This window comes from Peromyscus eremicus, chromosome 2, assembly GCF_949786415.1.
Source record: "Peromyscus eremicus chromosome 2, PerEre_H2_v1, whole genome shotgun sequence".
Taxonomy (NCBI): Eukaryota; Metazoa; Chordata; class Mammalia; order Rodentia; family Cricetidae; genus Peromyscus; species Peromyscus eremicus.
This window is the reverse complement of record NC_081417.1, coordinates 89,165,332-89,179,750: the sequence shown is the minus strand read 5'-3', so window position 1 is coordinate 89,179,750 and position 14,419 is coordinate 89,165,332. Positions and strand designations below refer to the sequence as shown.

Sequence of the window (14,419 nt, the reverse complement as noted above, 5' to 3'; positions counted from 1 at the left end):
CCCATTACTATTATGTTGAGAAGAAGAGCATTAAGGGGTACATTTATGGAAATGAGAAATGATGTAGGAGGCTAGCGCAGTAATCCAAGCATGAACAGGGGTGAGAAGTGAGCCAATAAGCTATCACTTATTATAAAAGAGGAATCCACAAGGCTTGAACAAATGAAGAAAAAGAGAAATCAGAGAAGCAATGATTAAAAAAATGTAAATTTCTGATATGTAAAATGAAGATATAGGGTCGGGCGGTGGTGGCGCACGCCTTTAATCCCAGCACTCGGGAGGCAGAGCCAGGCGGATCTCTGTGAGTTCAAGGCCAACCTGGTCTCCAAAGCGAGTTCCAGGAAAAGCGCAAAGCTACACAGAGAAACCCTGTCTCGAAAAACCAAAAAAAAAAAAAAAAAAAAAAAAAAAAAAAAAAATGAAGATATAGACAGACACTGGCATTGGCTGAATTGCCCAGTAAGATTTAAGGAACATGTTTGAAGGAAGAGACAAATAAGGGTTCAAATGAATGAATGTAAGAAGTGAAAGACTCATCACCTTTCCAACATGTAACATTAGAGATAGGGATCAAAAATACAAGGGATAGATTGGGGTAAGAGTTTGACATTAGCTATTTTGGATTCATGGGAGCTTCAGAGCCATGTAAGAAAAGAGGTAAGGATCAGCCATCGAAAATGCCCAGGTGCAGAAGTCTCACATAGAAAGAGTACCTTCAGAGGAAAAGGAGTCATGTGGAGAGGAAGAAGGAAGTAGAGCAGATAGATCATAAAAGCCACAGGAGAGATGTTTGAGGAAGGAAGATTACACCCTTGTCATTCAGTTTCACAGTATATATTTTTGTGTTCCTGCCCCACTTCACTGAAATAATCCTGTTAGAAACCACCAACGTTGTCTCTTAAAACACTAAGAGCTAATAACAGTTTCTCTTTAAACTAATATTCTCTTAAAATATTCTCCTTTCAAGAATAACTACTGTATCTATAGTTATTTTTAAATGTTTTGTTACATTTGTTTATTTATTTATGTGTGAGAGTGAAAGTCACAGGACTTTTAGAGGCATAGTGTTAGGAAAATGTAGGGGTGGTGACTAGAGATGTGGCTTAGTAGTTAATTACTCGCACGCTGACTTGGCCGGTGTTCCGCTAACTGGTATGAACCCCCTGTCTCCGTATTTAAATGTGGATCCACGCTATCTTGTTCAGGATACCGATGAGTTCATTTTGCCAACTGGAGCTAACAAAACCCGAGGCAGATTTGAGCTAGCTTTCTTTACCATTGGAGGATGTAGCATGACAGGGGCTGCATTTGGGGCAGTGAACGGTCTGCGGTTAGGATTGAAGGAAACCCAGAGCATGGCCTGGTCCAAACCAAGAAACGTACAGATTTTGAATATGGTGACTAGGCAAGGGGCACTTTGGGATAATACTCTAGGCTCCCTGGCTTTGCTCTATAGTGCATTTGGTGTTACCACTGAGAAAACACGAGGTGCAGAAGATGACCTCAACACAGTAGCAGCCCGAACCATGACGGGAATGTTGTATAAATGTACAGGTGGTCTTCGAGGAATAGCACGTGGTGGCCTGGCAGGACTGACCCTCACCAGTCTCTATGCACTGTATAACAACTGGGAGCACATGAAAGGTTCCCTGCTCCAACAGTCACTCTGAAGATTTTGCCACCTCTGGACTGGGGGACATTTCATAGTCATCCAGATTGCTTACTAAGTCAGTCTGGAGTTGCTTTCTCACTTGTACCGACAATTGCTTTGAACAATTGGAGACTCTGATTTGCTGTGACAAAGATCATGGATGGTTAGCCTGGACTGCACTGCTTGCCCTTAGTGAGTGGAAGCCAAATCCCTTGGTGGCTCACTGAGTATGTGTTCTCTTCTCCTTTGGAGATGATCTTGCACCTGTTTTCTCTCCTACCCCCAAACTGGAAAACCACTTACTCTCCAAATTCAGGCCAGACTTATTTTCAACACTTTTATCACCATGTTTATCATTTAAAAACCTAAAACTACTGTTGCCCTGTATTCCAAATAAAGGGTGAAAATAGAACCAAAGTCATAATCCCAGCATAAAAAAAAAGAATATTTACTAGCCAAGTTGAGGACCTGGATTCAATTCTCAGCACCCACATGGTGTCTCACAACCATCCAGAGCTACAGTTCTAGAGATCTGATGCCTTTTTGACCTCTAAAGGAAACAGAAACAGATATGGTACACATATATAACTGCAAGTAAAATGTTCACTCACACAAGATAAAATAAAGAAATGTTTAAAAGTAGAAAAAGAAAAAAGAAAAATGTAGGGGAATGTGAAAAATAAAACAAAATTATAATTCTTACTGAATAAGACAATAAACTGAAACAGACAAAATCTTGCTACTAGAAAATAACTAGGATAATGTAAAACTGCTGTGGGATGTTCTGTATGGCAAATGTGTTACTCTGATTGGTTGGTAAATAAAACACAGTAGTCAGGCAGGAGGAAGTATAGGCAGGACAAGGAGGAGAATAAAGCTGGGAAGTGGAAGGCTGAGGCAGAGACACTGCCAGCCGCCGCCATGACAAATAGCATGTGAAGATGCTGGTAAGCCACGAGCCACATGGCAAGGTATAGATTTATAGAAATGGATTAATTTAAGCAAGAAGCCTGCCATGGCCATATATTGGTTTGTAACCAATATAAGTCTCTGTGTTTACTTGGTCGGGTCTGAGCGGCTGTGGGACTGGCAGGTGACAGAGATTTGTCCTGACTGTGGACAAGGCAGGAAAACTCTAGCTACATAAAACCAACTTTAGTATTACATAGAATATTATCTAAAATCAGAAAATAAATGAGGGCTGTGCAAAGCTAATTGGAAAACAAGACAAATGATAGTGAATTTATTTGAGATATTGTGCATCTCTATGTATTATTTTCTTAAATAAGTATAAGTGCAAGGCCATTACACTTTAAGCATTATCATTTCATATTATAAAAAAGAATGATCTTGAGTTGAGTATATATACCATTAACTGCATTTAATGAAGGACATATAGGTTAAGATATCAATGTGTTTATACTAAAAATTTAAGATTAAATAATCACGACAGTAACACAATTATTGTTACTCACTTTTTATTTTTTAACAGATAAGATAGAAAAGTATAATTATGAAAATAAAAAAAGAAAATAACTGAACTATAGGTATTCATTGTTTTGTTTTGTAATTTGTACCAGCCCAGGCTGGCCTCAAACACATGACTGTTTTTCTCTTTCAGGTTTCCAAGTGCCATATCTGGCAACAATATGGCTTAATACATTAGCTGATCAATTAACTAACTTATTCATATTATACATTTAATAAGATGCTGTCTGAACAAAGTACAACATGAATATTAATATCAATCACCTAAGCACATATACACACAAAGAATATGTTTCCAGTAATTCCAGTCTTTGATTGCCATTGCAGCCACAGTATGAAATACATGATGCTCAAGAACACTTTGGCATCATAAATATAATGGTGATTTCATAGAGATACAGAGTACAAAAATACAGGATTATGGAGGCTATCATCCACATTCCAAAGGGCTATCTGGGAATCCAAGTAATACTTGGTATATTAGTTATTTTTCATTTTGCTATGATAAACACAATGACTAAATACAACTTAAGGAAGAAAGGCTTTATATTGGTCTATACATGCAGAGAGATGAAGTCCATCCTAGCAACATAGGCATGGCACAGCAGCAGGAACAATTTCTGTCACATTACCTAGCCTCAACATCTCTCTGAAACTATGGAGGAAGAAATCTAGAAATCCCCCAATCTTTCATCTTTCTCATCCCCAAAACCAGTATCAAGTAGACAACACTGTGAAGTTCAAGAATGGATCTTCTTCCCCTTTGACCACTTTTGTATGTTGAAGCAGTTGTTTTGTAAGAGAAAATAACCCCTTGGAATCTCTTGCACAAAGGGGAGGCCTAGTTGGGTGAAGTCTTGCCCTAAAAGCATCTTCCAGGTGTTTCCAGTGCAGAGTAGTCAGCTGCCCTCTAATGGTGCTCAACTCTTTAACAATTAAAGCCTGTTATTTACACATGATTTGGCTGTAACTTTTTCCCCCAGTGTCTGGTTTCCCCTATAAATTACACATTTAAAATGTTTTTGTCTTGCTATTTTCCATTATAAGTTTACATAAGAACAATCAGTAATAACCATGTCAGAGACTTGATGTTGCCTGAAAATTTTCTCTGCCAAAGCAATTAGTCCATTAATCTTTAATTTAGCCTAAGACTGCTTCTCTGGATATGGACAGAATGCAGCCAGATTCTTTGCCAAAATATCACACAAATGGTTCTAAACCCGTTGCTAATAGTTTCTTTTTGAAACCATAGAAGTCAAGTCTCCACTGTCTGTTACTCTCAGAACTACTTTCTTCCAGGCACCAATTAGAACAGTCTAAGTCCTGCTTGCAACGTTCAATCAGTTTTCTAGACCAAATTTTCTAAATCTTCCACATTCCTCCAAAAGCCAACATGATCAGATTCTTCACAATATCAATATTGCTTCTTCTGGTATCATATTTTTTCCTGCCTTTTTTTTTCTTTATTAAGAAATTTTCTACTCACTCCTCATGCTATCCACAGACCCCCCTCCTCCCTATTCCCTCCTCCCACCAACCATCCCTCTTTCCCAAGCACCCCACACCCCCACATCCCCCAAATTGAGGCCTCCCATGAGGAGTCAGCAGAGCCCAGCACAATGAGCCTAGGCAGGTCCAAGCCCCTTCCCACTGCACCAAGGCTGTGCAAGGTGTCACACCACAGGCACTGGATTCCAGAAGCCTGCCCATGAAGCAGGGACAGATCCCGATCCCCCTGCCTGGGTCCCCCCCCCAAACAGTTCGAGCCAAACAATCGTCTTCCATGTCCAGAGGGCCTAGTCCAGTCCCATGGGGGCTCCACAGCCACCAATCCACAGTTCATGGGCTCTCACTAGTGTGGCTGGTCATCTCTGCATATCCTCCCATCATGATCTCCACGTCCCTCGCCTGCAGTATCTCTCCTCTCTCTCATCAATTGGATTCCCGAAGCTCAACCTGGTGCCTGGCCATGGATCTCTGTATCTGCCTCCATCAGTCACTGGACAAAGCCTCTATGATGACAGCTAGGTTATTTGCTAGACTGGTCACCAGAGTACACTGGTCCAGGTACCCTCTGGACCACTGCCAGCAGATCAAGGTGGGTTCAACCTTGTGGATTCTTGAGAGTCTTCCCAGCACCCTGCCTCTTCCTATTCCCATGATGTCCTCATCTATCATGGTATCTTCCTCCCTGCCCTCCCACTCTGTCCCTGTTCCAGCTTGACCCTTCCATTTTCCTATGTTTTCATCCCCTACTCCTCGCCCTCTGCCACGCCCCCCACACACCCAGTCCACTCATGTAGATCTCATCCACTTCTCCTTCACAGGGTCATCCATGTGTCCCTCCTAGGGTCTTTTCCTGTTAGCTAGCCTCTCTGGAGTTGTGGGTTGCAATCTGGCCATCCCTTCCCTCCCATTTAGTATCTACTTATGAGTGAGTACATACTATGTTTGTCCTTCTGAATGAATCACTTTTCAGTTGCTTTGATAAAATGTCATGACTAAAAGTAATATAAAGAAGAAAAAGTATATTTTAGGTTACATTTCAAGAAGATAGGGAGTCGATAATGGTGGCAAAGCGATATCAGCAGAAGCAGAAAAAAGGGATATCAAATTTCACCCATATAAAGGAAGGAGAGAGAGAGAGACAGAGAGAGAGAGAGAGACACACACAGAGAGAGAGAGAGAGAGAGAGAGAGGGAGAGAGAGAGAGAGAGAGTAGAGAGACAGAGAGATCTAGAAGTAGGGAAAGGCTATAAATCTTCAAAACTCAATCCAATGGCATACTTTTTCCAACAAGGCTGCACCTCTGAAGGTTCTCCCCAAAGAGCACCACCAACTAGAGGTCATATGTCCAAATATGTGAGGCTATGGGAAAAATTTCTCTTTTAAGCTACCATACATTTTAATATCAGAATTGTTGAAGGTAGTTTCTGAGAAGGCACTGAGTATATCTGTAAAGGTACAAATGAAAAATATAATGAAGAAACAAAGAAATTAGGATTCCAACAATGTCAAATACTTATGGAGGTAGCCAAGTGGGAGGCAATGATGGGGCTAAAATGAGGTAGGACTGTTTGTATCCTTGAAGAGTATGTCCTAGGACCCTGCGTATTGAAATAATTGTGTATGTGTGCAAACATAACACTAATATGCTAAACTGTATTTTGATCTTTTTTTGGTTTTCAGTGAGTGGTGAGGTAGAGAATTGCTTTTCAGTTAAAAAGTTATATCAGATAAAAGTACTAAATATTTGTTAAATTTAATTATCTTTCTTTCCCAGCACTGAGCATACTGCTATATTCCATATAAAATTTTAGATTCATATTGATACAAAAATATTGAGATATAATTATATGCAAAGCATTTTACAGATGAATAAAGTATGGCTCAAATGATCAGCTACTTAAGATAACATCTGTCAATAGGGAAAGCAGATTTAGAATCACACAGCCTATCACAACAAACAATAATCAATTTAAAAATAGTGCTTTGAAAATTAAAACATTGTGGGCTATCTCTACAAGTTGAAAGAAAAATATTGATTCATTACTTTTTTTTTATGCTACTGGCAAATTAGATTGCTATTTTTCCCAGCAACAACATGCCCCAGCAATGGAAAATATTCTACTATATTAGTCAAGAAAAGCCAACTGAAACTTCAGAGCAATTATGAATTCTTCCAAAAATGATAATGCCATTGAGAAGCACATAGAAGTCTGTCTCTACTACAGTGAGTTTTAATGTCAACTTTCCACAAGTTAGAAGCACCTAAGTACAGAACCTCACCTGAAGAGTTTTCCTGATTGCTCTGATTGATGTGAGAAGACCCAACCCAACTGTTCTCATTACATTTGGGTAGCAACCCAGATAAAATTCAGGAGAAAGTTAATTCTTGCCTTTGGCTTGATTTGGTCTTCTTTCTTGAAACATGAGTTGATTTACCCTGTTGTTTTGCCTAATGATGATTCTTTCACTGACAGCAGGCTTGTACATCTTTCATCATGAAATAGGGAGCAGTAATTCTCCAGAAACTTTCTGAGTGTATAGCACCAGATTGGGACAAGTGAGGTACCCTGCATTATATACTGAGAGAAAGATATTCTAGAACTACTCTGACTGTTGAGGCACCCAGCTTTAAGGATAGTACTGGGATATGTGGTGATATTGTGTCCCCCAATATATTGTGCACCTTAATAAATTTATCTGGGGTCAGAGAACAGAACAGCCACTAGATAGACATAGAGGCCAGAAAATGGTGACACACACACCTTTAATCCTAGCATTCTGGGTCCATGCAGATCTCTATGAGTTCAAAGCCGCACTAGAAAACAGCCAGGCATGGTGACAAATGCCTATAATGCCAGGAAGTGATGCTAGGAAGCAGAAAGGTATGTAAGGCATGAAAACCAGGAACTAGAGCCTGTTAAGCTTTTATGCTGTTAGCAGCAGTTCAGCTGAGATCCATTCGGATGAGGACACAGAGGCTTCCAGTTTGAGGAATCGAGATCAGCTGAGGAATTGACGAGGTGAGGTTAGCTGTGGTTAGTTCTGTTTCTCTGATCTTTCAGCGTTCACCCCAATACCTGGCCCTGGTTTTGTTTTTATTAATAAGACCTTCTAACAATTCCTACTACAGGGATGTTATTATCACAGGTATGATTTGGGAAGGTATCATTATTTTAAAGCCCACTTAATAAAATTCACACACACACACACACACACACACACACACACACACACACACACACCCCACCTGGTTGTCTTTCTCTAGAGTACTTAACTAAAACAGATTGTGATATTATGTGTTAATAACAAGAATTGTAGGAATCTGTTTTGATGAGTTTTCCTAGTAGGCTTAGTGGGAGGTAGAACTTGATCTTTAGCTGGATGGAACCCACAGTCACTAAAACATTTAAGATAATACAAAATGCACTGAATATCCAGGATGTACACTATTTAAAGAACTTGTTGAGATAAATGAATATGATGAACATGATTAACCTCTTCTAAGACGTAATAAATTTAGTGAGTCTGTATATGAAACACCTGAATGTGGAAAAATGAAGAAATAATGATGCTGGTTGGTTCTCTTTATCATCTTTGAACAAAATTACAGAAGAAAAAATGAGCTCAGTAATAAAGTTGACCACCTCCACATGACAATCTAAAGGTTTCTAAATGTGTGCTGGAAGAGAGAATTCTTTTCTATGTCCCTAGACCTCAAGCTGCAGAAAACTAAACTCAATCCAAAATCAAACTCATTAGACATTTAGCTGAGTCACAATATCTCTTTATCACAAGTAAATCTTTTCCTGTTATATTTTTATTGAAAATAATTTTTTTAATCAAACAATATATCTGACTATGGTTTTCTCTCTGTCAACTCCAACCAGACTCTCCCCATGTCCCCACCCATCATAGTCCACACCATTTCTATCTCTGTTTAAAAAATAAATAAGCAACAATAATAAGAAGAAACTAAATAAGATAAAGCACAACAGCAACAACAACAAAAAAGAGAAACAGAATACGAAAAAACAAGCAGAAGAAAAAGAGCCAAAGAAAAATCACAATAAACACATACAGACAGCAAGACACACACATTCATATACACAGGAGTCCCATAAAAATAAAAGCAGAAGCCATGTCCAAATGACCTGTATGAAGAAAAACAAAAAGCTCTCACAAAACATTATGAGACAAAGAACCTCCAAAGATGCCATTAATTTCCTTTTGTGTTTTCCATCTTCTGCTGGGCATGGGTCCTGCCCTTAAAAGTGGTTTGTATCCCTAGGGAGACTCCATTGGAGAAAAACTAAGCTTTCATTTGGAAGCAGTTATCAGCTGGAGATAGCTTCTGGGTTAGTCATGGAGTCTTATGTCTACTTCTTTCAGTGCAAGGACCCAATCTGGTGCAGACCCATGCAGGATCTTTGCATGCTGCCATTCTCTGTGAGTCCATAGGTGTATCAGTCCTTCTATGTTTAGAAGCTCTTCTTTCTGTGGTCCTCCAACTCCTTTGTCTCTTACAATCTTTCCAACTCCTCTTCTACAAGATTCCTTGAACCCTGTGGTGATAGATTTTTTTGGAGACATCCCATTTGCGAATGAGTATTCCAAGGTCTCTTAGTGTCTACACATTGTCTGGATGTGGGTCTCTGTATTTGTTCCCATCTACTTCAGGAGGAAGCTTCTCTAATGATGGCTGAGTAAGATGCCAATGTATGATGATAGCAGAATGTCATTGAGAGTCATTTTATTGCTGTATTTCTTTAACAGGACAGTAGCATTTGGTTTTCCCCAGGTCCTTATCTCAGGTTCTTGGCTACCCAGGCAGTGTAAAAGATGGGTTCCATTTCATAGAGTAAGCCTTAAATTCAATTAGATATTGATTGGTTACTCCCACAAGCTTTGTGTCACTAGTGCACTAGCATGTCTTGCAGGCAGGCCATCAATGTAGGTTAAACAGTTTGTAGTTGTGCTGATGTTTACTATTACCTTTTAGTAGTGTGCAAAGTAATTTTCAGTACCAGAAACACTAGTCTGTGGAGTATCTTCTCCATGTTCAATGAGTTGTCAGCCTCATAGAGTGTTGTCAGTTAAAGTAAGGACATGGATTAAAAAGAATGGGATTCTGTGACTTGGAATGGTGATATGTAAGAGGACTCTAATGAGGCTGAAAGTACTGGATCCTCAAATTCTGATGGGCCTAAGAAGTAGTATCTCCTATTAACAGGAAAAACATGTCTCTCCACTGCCTACAATATTGCCCTCCAACTTTGACTAAGAAAATTAATCCTGCATTCTCTATAGTGTAAGCAATGACTTTCTCTAAAGGAGATGCCAATCACAGCAATTCTGATGTCCTTCAGGAACCACCTATGTTGACTCTAGAGCTATATATAATTAAACTCAAGATGAGGCAATTAGTAAGCAGCATTCCTTTGTGGCCTTGGTTTCAGTTTCTGTTTCAGGATTGCTGCCTTGATTTCCTGCCCTGACTTTCTGGATGACGGACTACAATCTATATGATGAAACAAACCCTTTTACCCCAACATTCCTTTCAAAAATAGTGTTTTATCACAACAATGGGAATACTAATTGTCTCCAAAGTATGATGTGTGCAAAGAAATCCTTTAAGAGTTCACCAATGAGCAAAGCACTATGTAACAACAGTAACACTATCAATAAATAGAGCAATAAAACATGGTTGAAGAATAGCACATAGTTACAGCAATCACATACAAATATGAGTAAATAAAAGATGAGACATCTGGACTTCATCTCCAAAGGAATTAAAATAATTGCTGGATAATTGACTTGACAGGTGATCAGCCTCAAAGAGATGAAGAAAAGATGGAATAGCTTAAACAGGAACATGTGGAATATAAAAGGATGATATTGCTCTGACAAAGATTTGTCTAATTAGGATGGTTACTAAATTAGAATGTGGCATGAGAAATATTACCTGAAAACTAAATTTTATGAGGATATATTCACAAAAGGCCTTAATTTAATGCTGTTGCTCTAAAGATAGCAGACATTTGACAGTATGCCTTTCAAAGAAGGTAGTATTCTCCTTGTGGGTGCTATATAAATTCCATGTAATCACACTGGAGAAAAGAGATAAGAGATATAGAACCTTAAAACTTGCAATGATAAGAAATGACCCCCACCCCATATTTTAAAACATTTTTATGAGAAGTGTATTTCAGAAACAAGAAGGATCACTATCTCCTGGGACCCTATCACAAACACAGAATCTCAGGCTACACACATACCTGTGAACTGAGAATCTGATTTTAACCAGATCACCAAAAGGTTTGTTTTATATAAAAGCTTATGATACAACAAGTCAGTTTCAAAAGTCATGAAAGTTAATTCCTTCTCTACACCAGCTCTCTGTCCACAGTCTACTTCATTACCTAAGAATTTCTAAACACCTAAGACAATTTTCAAAACTTCTCAATTAGCTGGTTTCCCATCAGTACCATAACTAATTTTCTATTATTATTATTATTATTATTATTATTATTATTATACTAGTACCAGACATTGATATTCATAAAAATATTCTGATTAATGAATCCCCTTTCAACGAATAAGCATGTAACCAGGAAAGGTTTGTTGAAGTCTAAATTTCAGTATTTGACAAATCTTTCCTATCCCAATCATTACTCAAACAATCAGGTACATTATGAGAGACTATTAGAAATTATTACATATAAAATAGATTTTACTTTAGGTTGATAGCCTTATGGAGAGGATACTGAAAAAAGAAGCAGGCAACATTACAAGGACAGGTCGGAAAGGCAAATGGAAGTTCAACAGATGCAGTTTGTGCCTCATACCTGCCTGATATTGTGGCTTAACATTCATATTTCAGTTCATGAGAACACCATGGAATGAAAGAAAGCTCCCATTCTGGAGGTAATTGTTACATGGTGGAACGAAAACAACCCCATCTGCAGTATATTTACCATAGTACATATTTATGAGTTGGGTTTAATTAAAAGTCAGGAACACTACAGCTATTTTTTAACTAGATGCCTGTTACCTAGTGTCAAATGCTTGGTTTTAATCACACATTTTATATCATTGTGACCTAGATCACTGCCTGTGACATATGAGATAGTGTGTTGTCTTTCCTGAGAAGATGTAGCAGGGCTTGATGAATGTTTGCTCATTCCTAACCTCATTACTACCCGCTTCCCATCCATCTAATAAAATGCTGTGATAGAGAGTGGAGCAGTACTATAAATCATAATATTCCAGCCGCTTCCAGCGGATTCATTAGAAATGCTGCCTATATATCTCACAAACAGAAAGTCAACACACAAAGTAGGTAACTGCTTCTTTCCAGAGTCAAGGTAACCTGTTTTCTGCCTTTCTTCTCTCTCCATGAAATGGAGGTTCCTTTTAAATGCAAAAATCCATTCACTAAATAGCCAAGTGGCTCTCAGTTCTAGCATGATATATCACACATAGGGGTGATGGACATAGTTTCACAATAAGGTTCCATGCACTCTGATCCTTATTCCTCTGAAAGAGCTAAAGGTGAAGGGAAGAGGTATAGCTAAATTAGTTTGTGTTTTATAGTTTTTTCATCATTGGTTTTCTTGTTTTGTTTTGTTTCCTTAAGGGTAAAGTGTAAAATGTTTAACATAGAGTGTACAAAAGTCCATTCCTTCAGGTAGTGAAGTATGAAACTATGGAGCAATCTTTAACTCCTACCCTGTTTCAATCTGCATTTGTTCATTCAGCAAATATTTCATGAAGAGGTCTAATGGGCTGAGTACTATGCTAGGCTCTAGACTACAACTGTGACTACTAAGACAACTTTTACTCAAGGTGACTTAACATTGGCCAAAAATTTCATAAACAATGGGAAAATCATAAGAAGTCCTAATCCAATCTTCAGGGTGGTGGTGGAAAAGGAATTTTTCTTAGAATATTTGAAATTGAGACTAACCAGAGAAGAGAAAAGAAATGTTTCCCAAACTAGTCAGCAGAACAAAGGTTTATGGTGTTAAAATGGATAGGAACATTCAGGAGGTGGAGCTTTGCTCTAGGAAGTATTTCACTGGCAATAGGCTTTGAGTGTTTATAGTCTCACTTCATTTGCTACTCCTGCCTCTCTTCCCTTTTGCTGCTCCCATGCCTTGTCCACCACTGTGGTGGGCAATTATCTCTCTATTCCTCTGGACACAACAAAGGCCAGGCCATAAACACCCTGAGTGTCTTTTAAGGATAACAGGAAAAAAATACGTTCTAATATTAATTAAATATGTTGACACTTTCATTCATGTAATATTATGATTGCTTTAATATTCATAATCTTTTATTTTTCCTACTGCTCTGTCCACCCACCCCAATTCCCTATTTTTAATTTTCCTGCACTAATGGCTCTTTGTTTTGTTTGTGTCCCTATGCATGTGATCAGGGCCATTTCTGTGATAATGATAGTTTGAGACTGCCCACTGAAGCCTGATGGGCTTACCAGAGGGTATAAAACTGGGACAATAGTCCTCTCTCCTAGAATCTATCAGTAACCAATAGTTCAACGGTAATGGATGGTATCCCATGAGTCCCCTTCCTATCTATGACTGACTGTTGACAGGGTCTGTCTTTTGCAGGTTCAGTGCAAAGAATCTCAGCTGATGCAAGTTTTAATTACAGTGGTGGCATTGTATAAAGGATGGCGTTCCACAGCCACTGTTCCTTTTTTCCAGCTCTTTCATTCATTCGATGCCATTTTCCATCACGTGCTCTGAGCTTCAGATATCTTGTTTAGGGTTGAATATGCTGCTATTGCTATTACTCTCAGTTTTCTGGACACCCATGAATCCAGAGTTCAGGTTGTTCACTCCATAAAGGATTTTCCCTGATTAGGACTGATGATCTCATTTGTCTTTGGCTATAAACATAGATATTGATAGACAGTTTGATGTTATGTTTATTTAGCTAAACATGTATAGTATGATCCCCCGTAGGGCTATGATCTCTCAGTATTTGGATTTTTACCAGGTTTACAGTAACAGACATGGGTCTATTTTCATTGAATGGGATTAAAATCCAATCTAGGATCTGGTGATAATGCCATAATAGTTGTTTCATTACTACTCATTTGGGCACATCTTGCCTGGAAGTTTGGAACTATAGTTTGTAAAGTTCACAGCTGGAAAAGATCGTGGGTTTCTTTTCTTCCTCAAACAGCTTCCTGCAAATTTTGTGGTACTGTGAAAACTCGTTAACAGGGAGAAAGTTTCCAGCTTTGTTCCTACCTGATATTTTATATACATATATATATATATATAGATAGATAGATAGATAGATAGATATAGATATAGATAGATAAATAGATATTATATATATATATATATATATATATATATATATATATATAATAGTTGAGTTACCTAGTGTCTACAAAAATAGGCTCTTACCATCTAATTCTGGTGGTCAACAAAGTGGAAAGGCAAACATCTGTACTGTTTTAGGGACCTCTTCAGTCTACCTGACCAACAACTCATAAAGAGGCATCCCATAGCTGGTGTTGGTATTTTTGTTTAGTATCTAACTGTTTCTAGACACAAAATTAAACTAGCCATGCTAGTTATCTCCCTTCAAGTTCCTCTTTTTTTATACTTTTTAAATTGGGTTATGAGATAATATTTCCAAATGGCTTTGTCATATCTTCTTGCTTTGATTATGACTCTTATCATATTTCCTATACTCCCATAACCCCCTGACTCTTTAGCCCTTATTCCCCCAGTA

The 14,419-nt window shown here is 38.4% G+C and overlaps 1 protein-coding gene across 1 annotated transcript; it reads left to right on the top strand.

Moving 5' to 3' along the window:
- Positions 1–1,120: 1,120 nt before the first annotated feature.
- On the top strand, positions 1,121–2,086 carry LOC131904967 (mitochondrial import inner membrane translocase subunit Tim23-like). Its single transcript, XM_059255943.1, has one exon. It carries the CDS (start codon positions 1,155–1,157, stop codon positions 1,668–1,670), a length of 516 nt encoding a protein of 171 aa, XP_059111926.1. The 5' UTR covers positions 1,121–1,154; the 3' UTR covers positions 1,671–2,086.
- The last annotated feature ends 12,333 nt before the right edge of the window (positions 2,087–14,419 follow it).

Bases quoted from the DNA above. Each gene is read 5' to 3' on its own strand.
- LOC131904967 (XM_059255943.1), top strand. From the start codon at position 1,155: ATGAACCCCCTGTCTCCGTATTTAAATGTGGATCCACGCTATCTTGTT.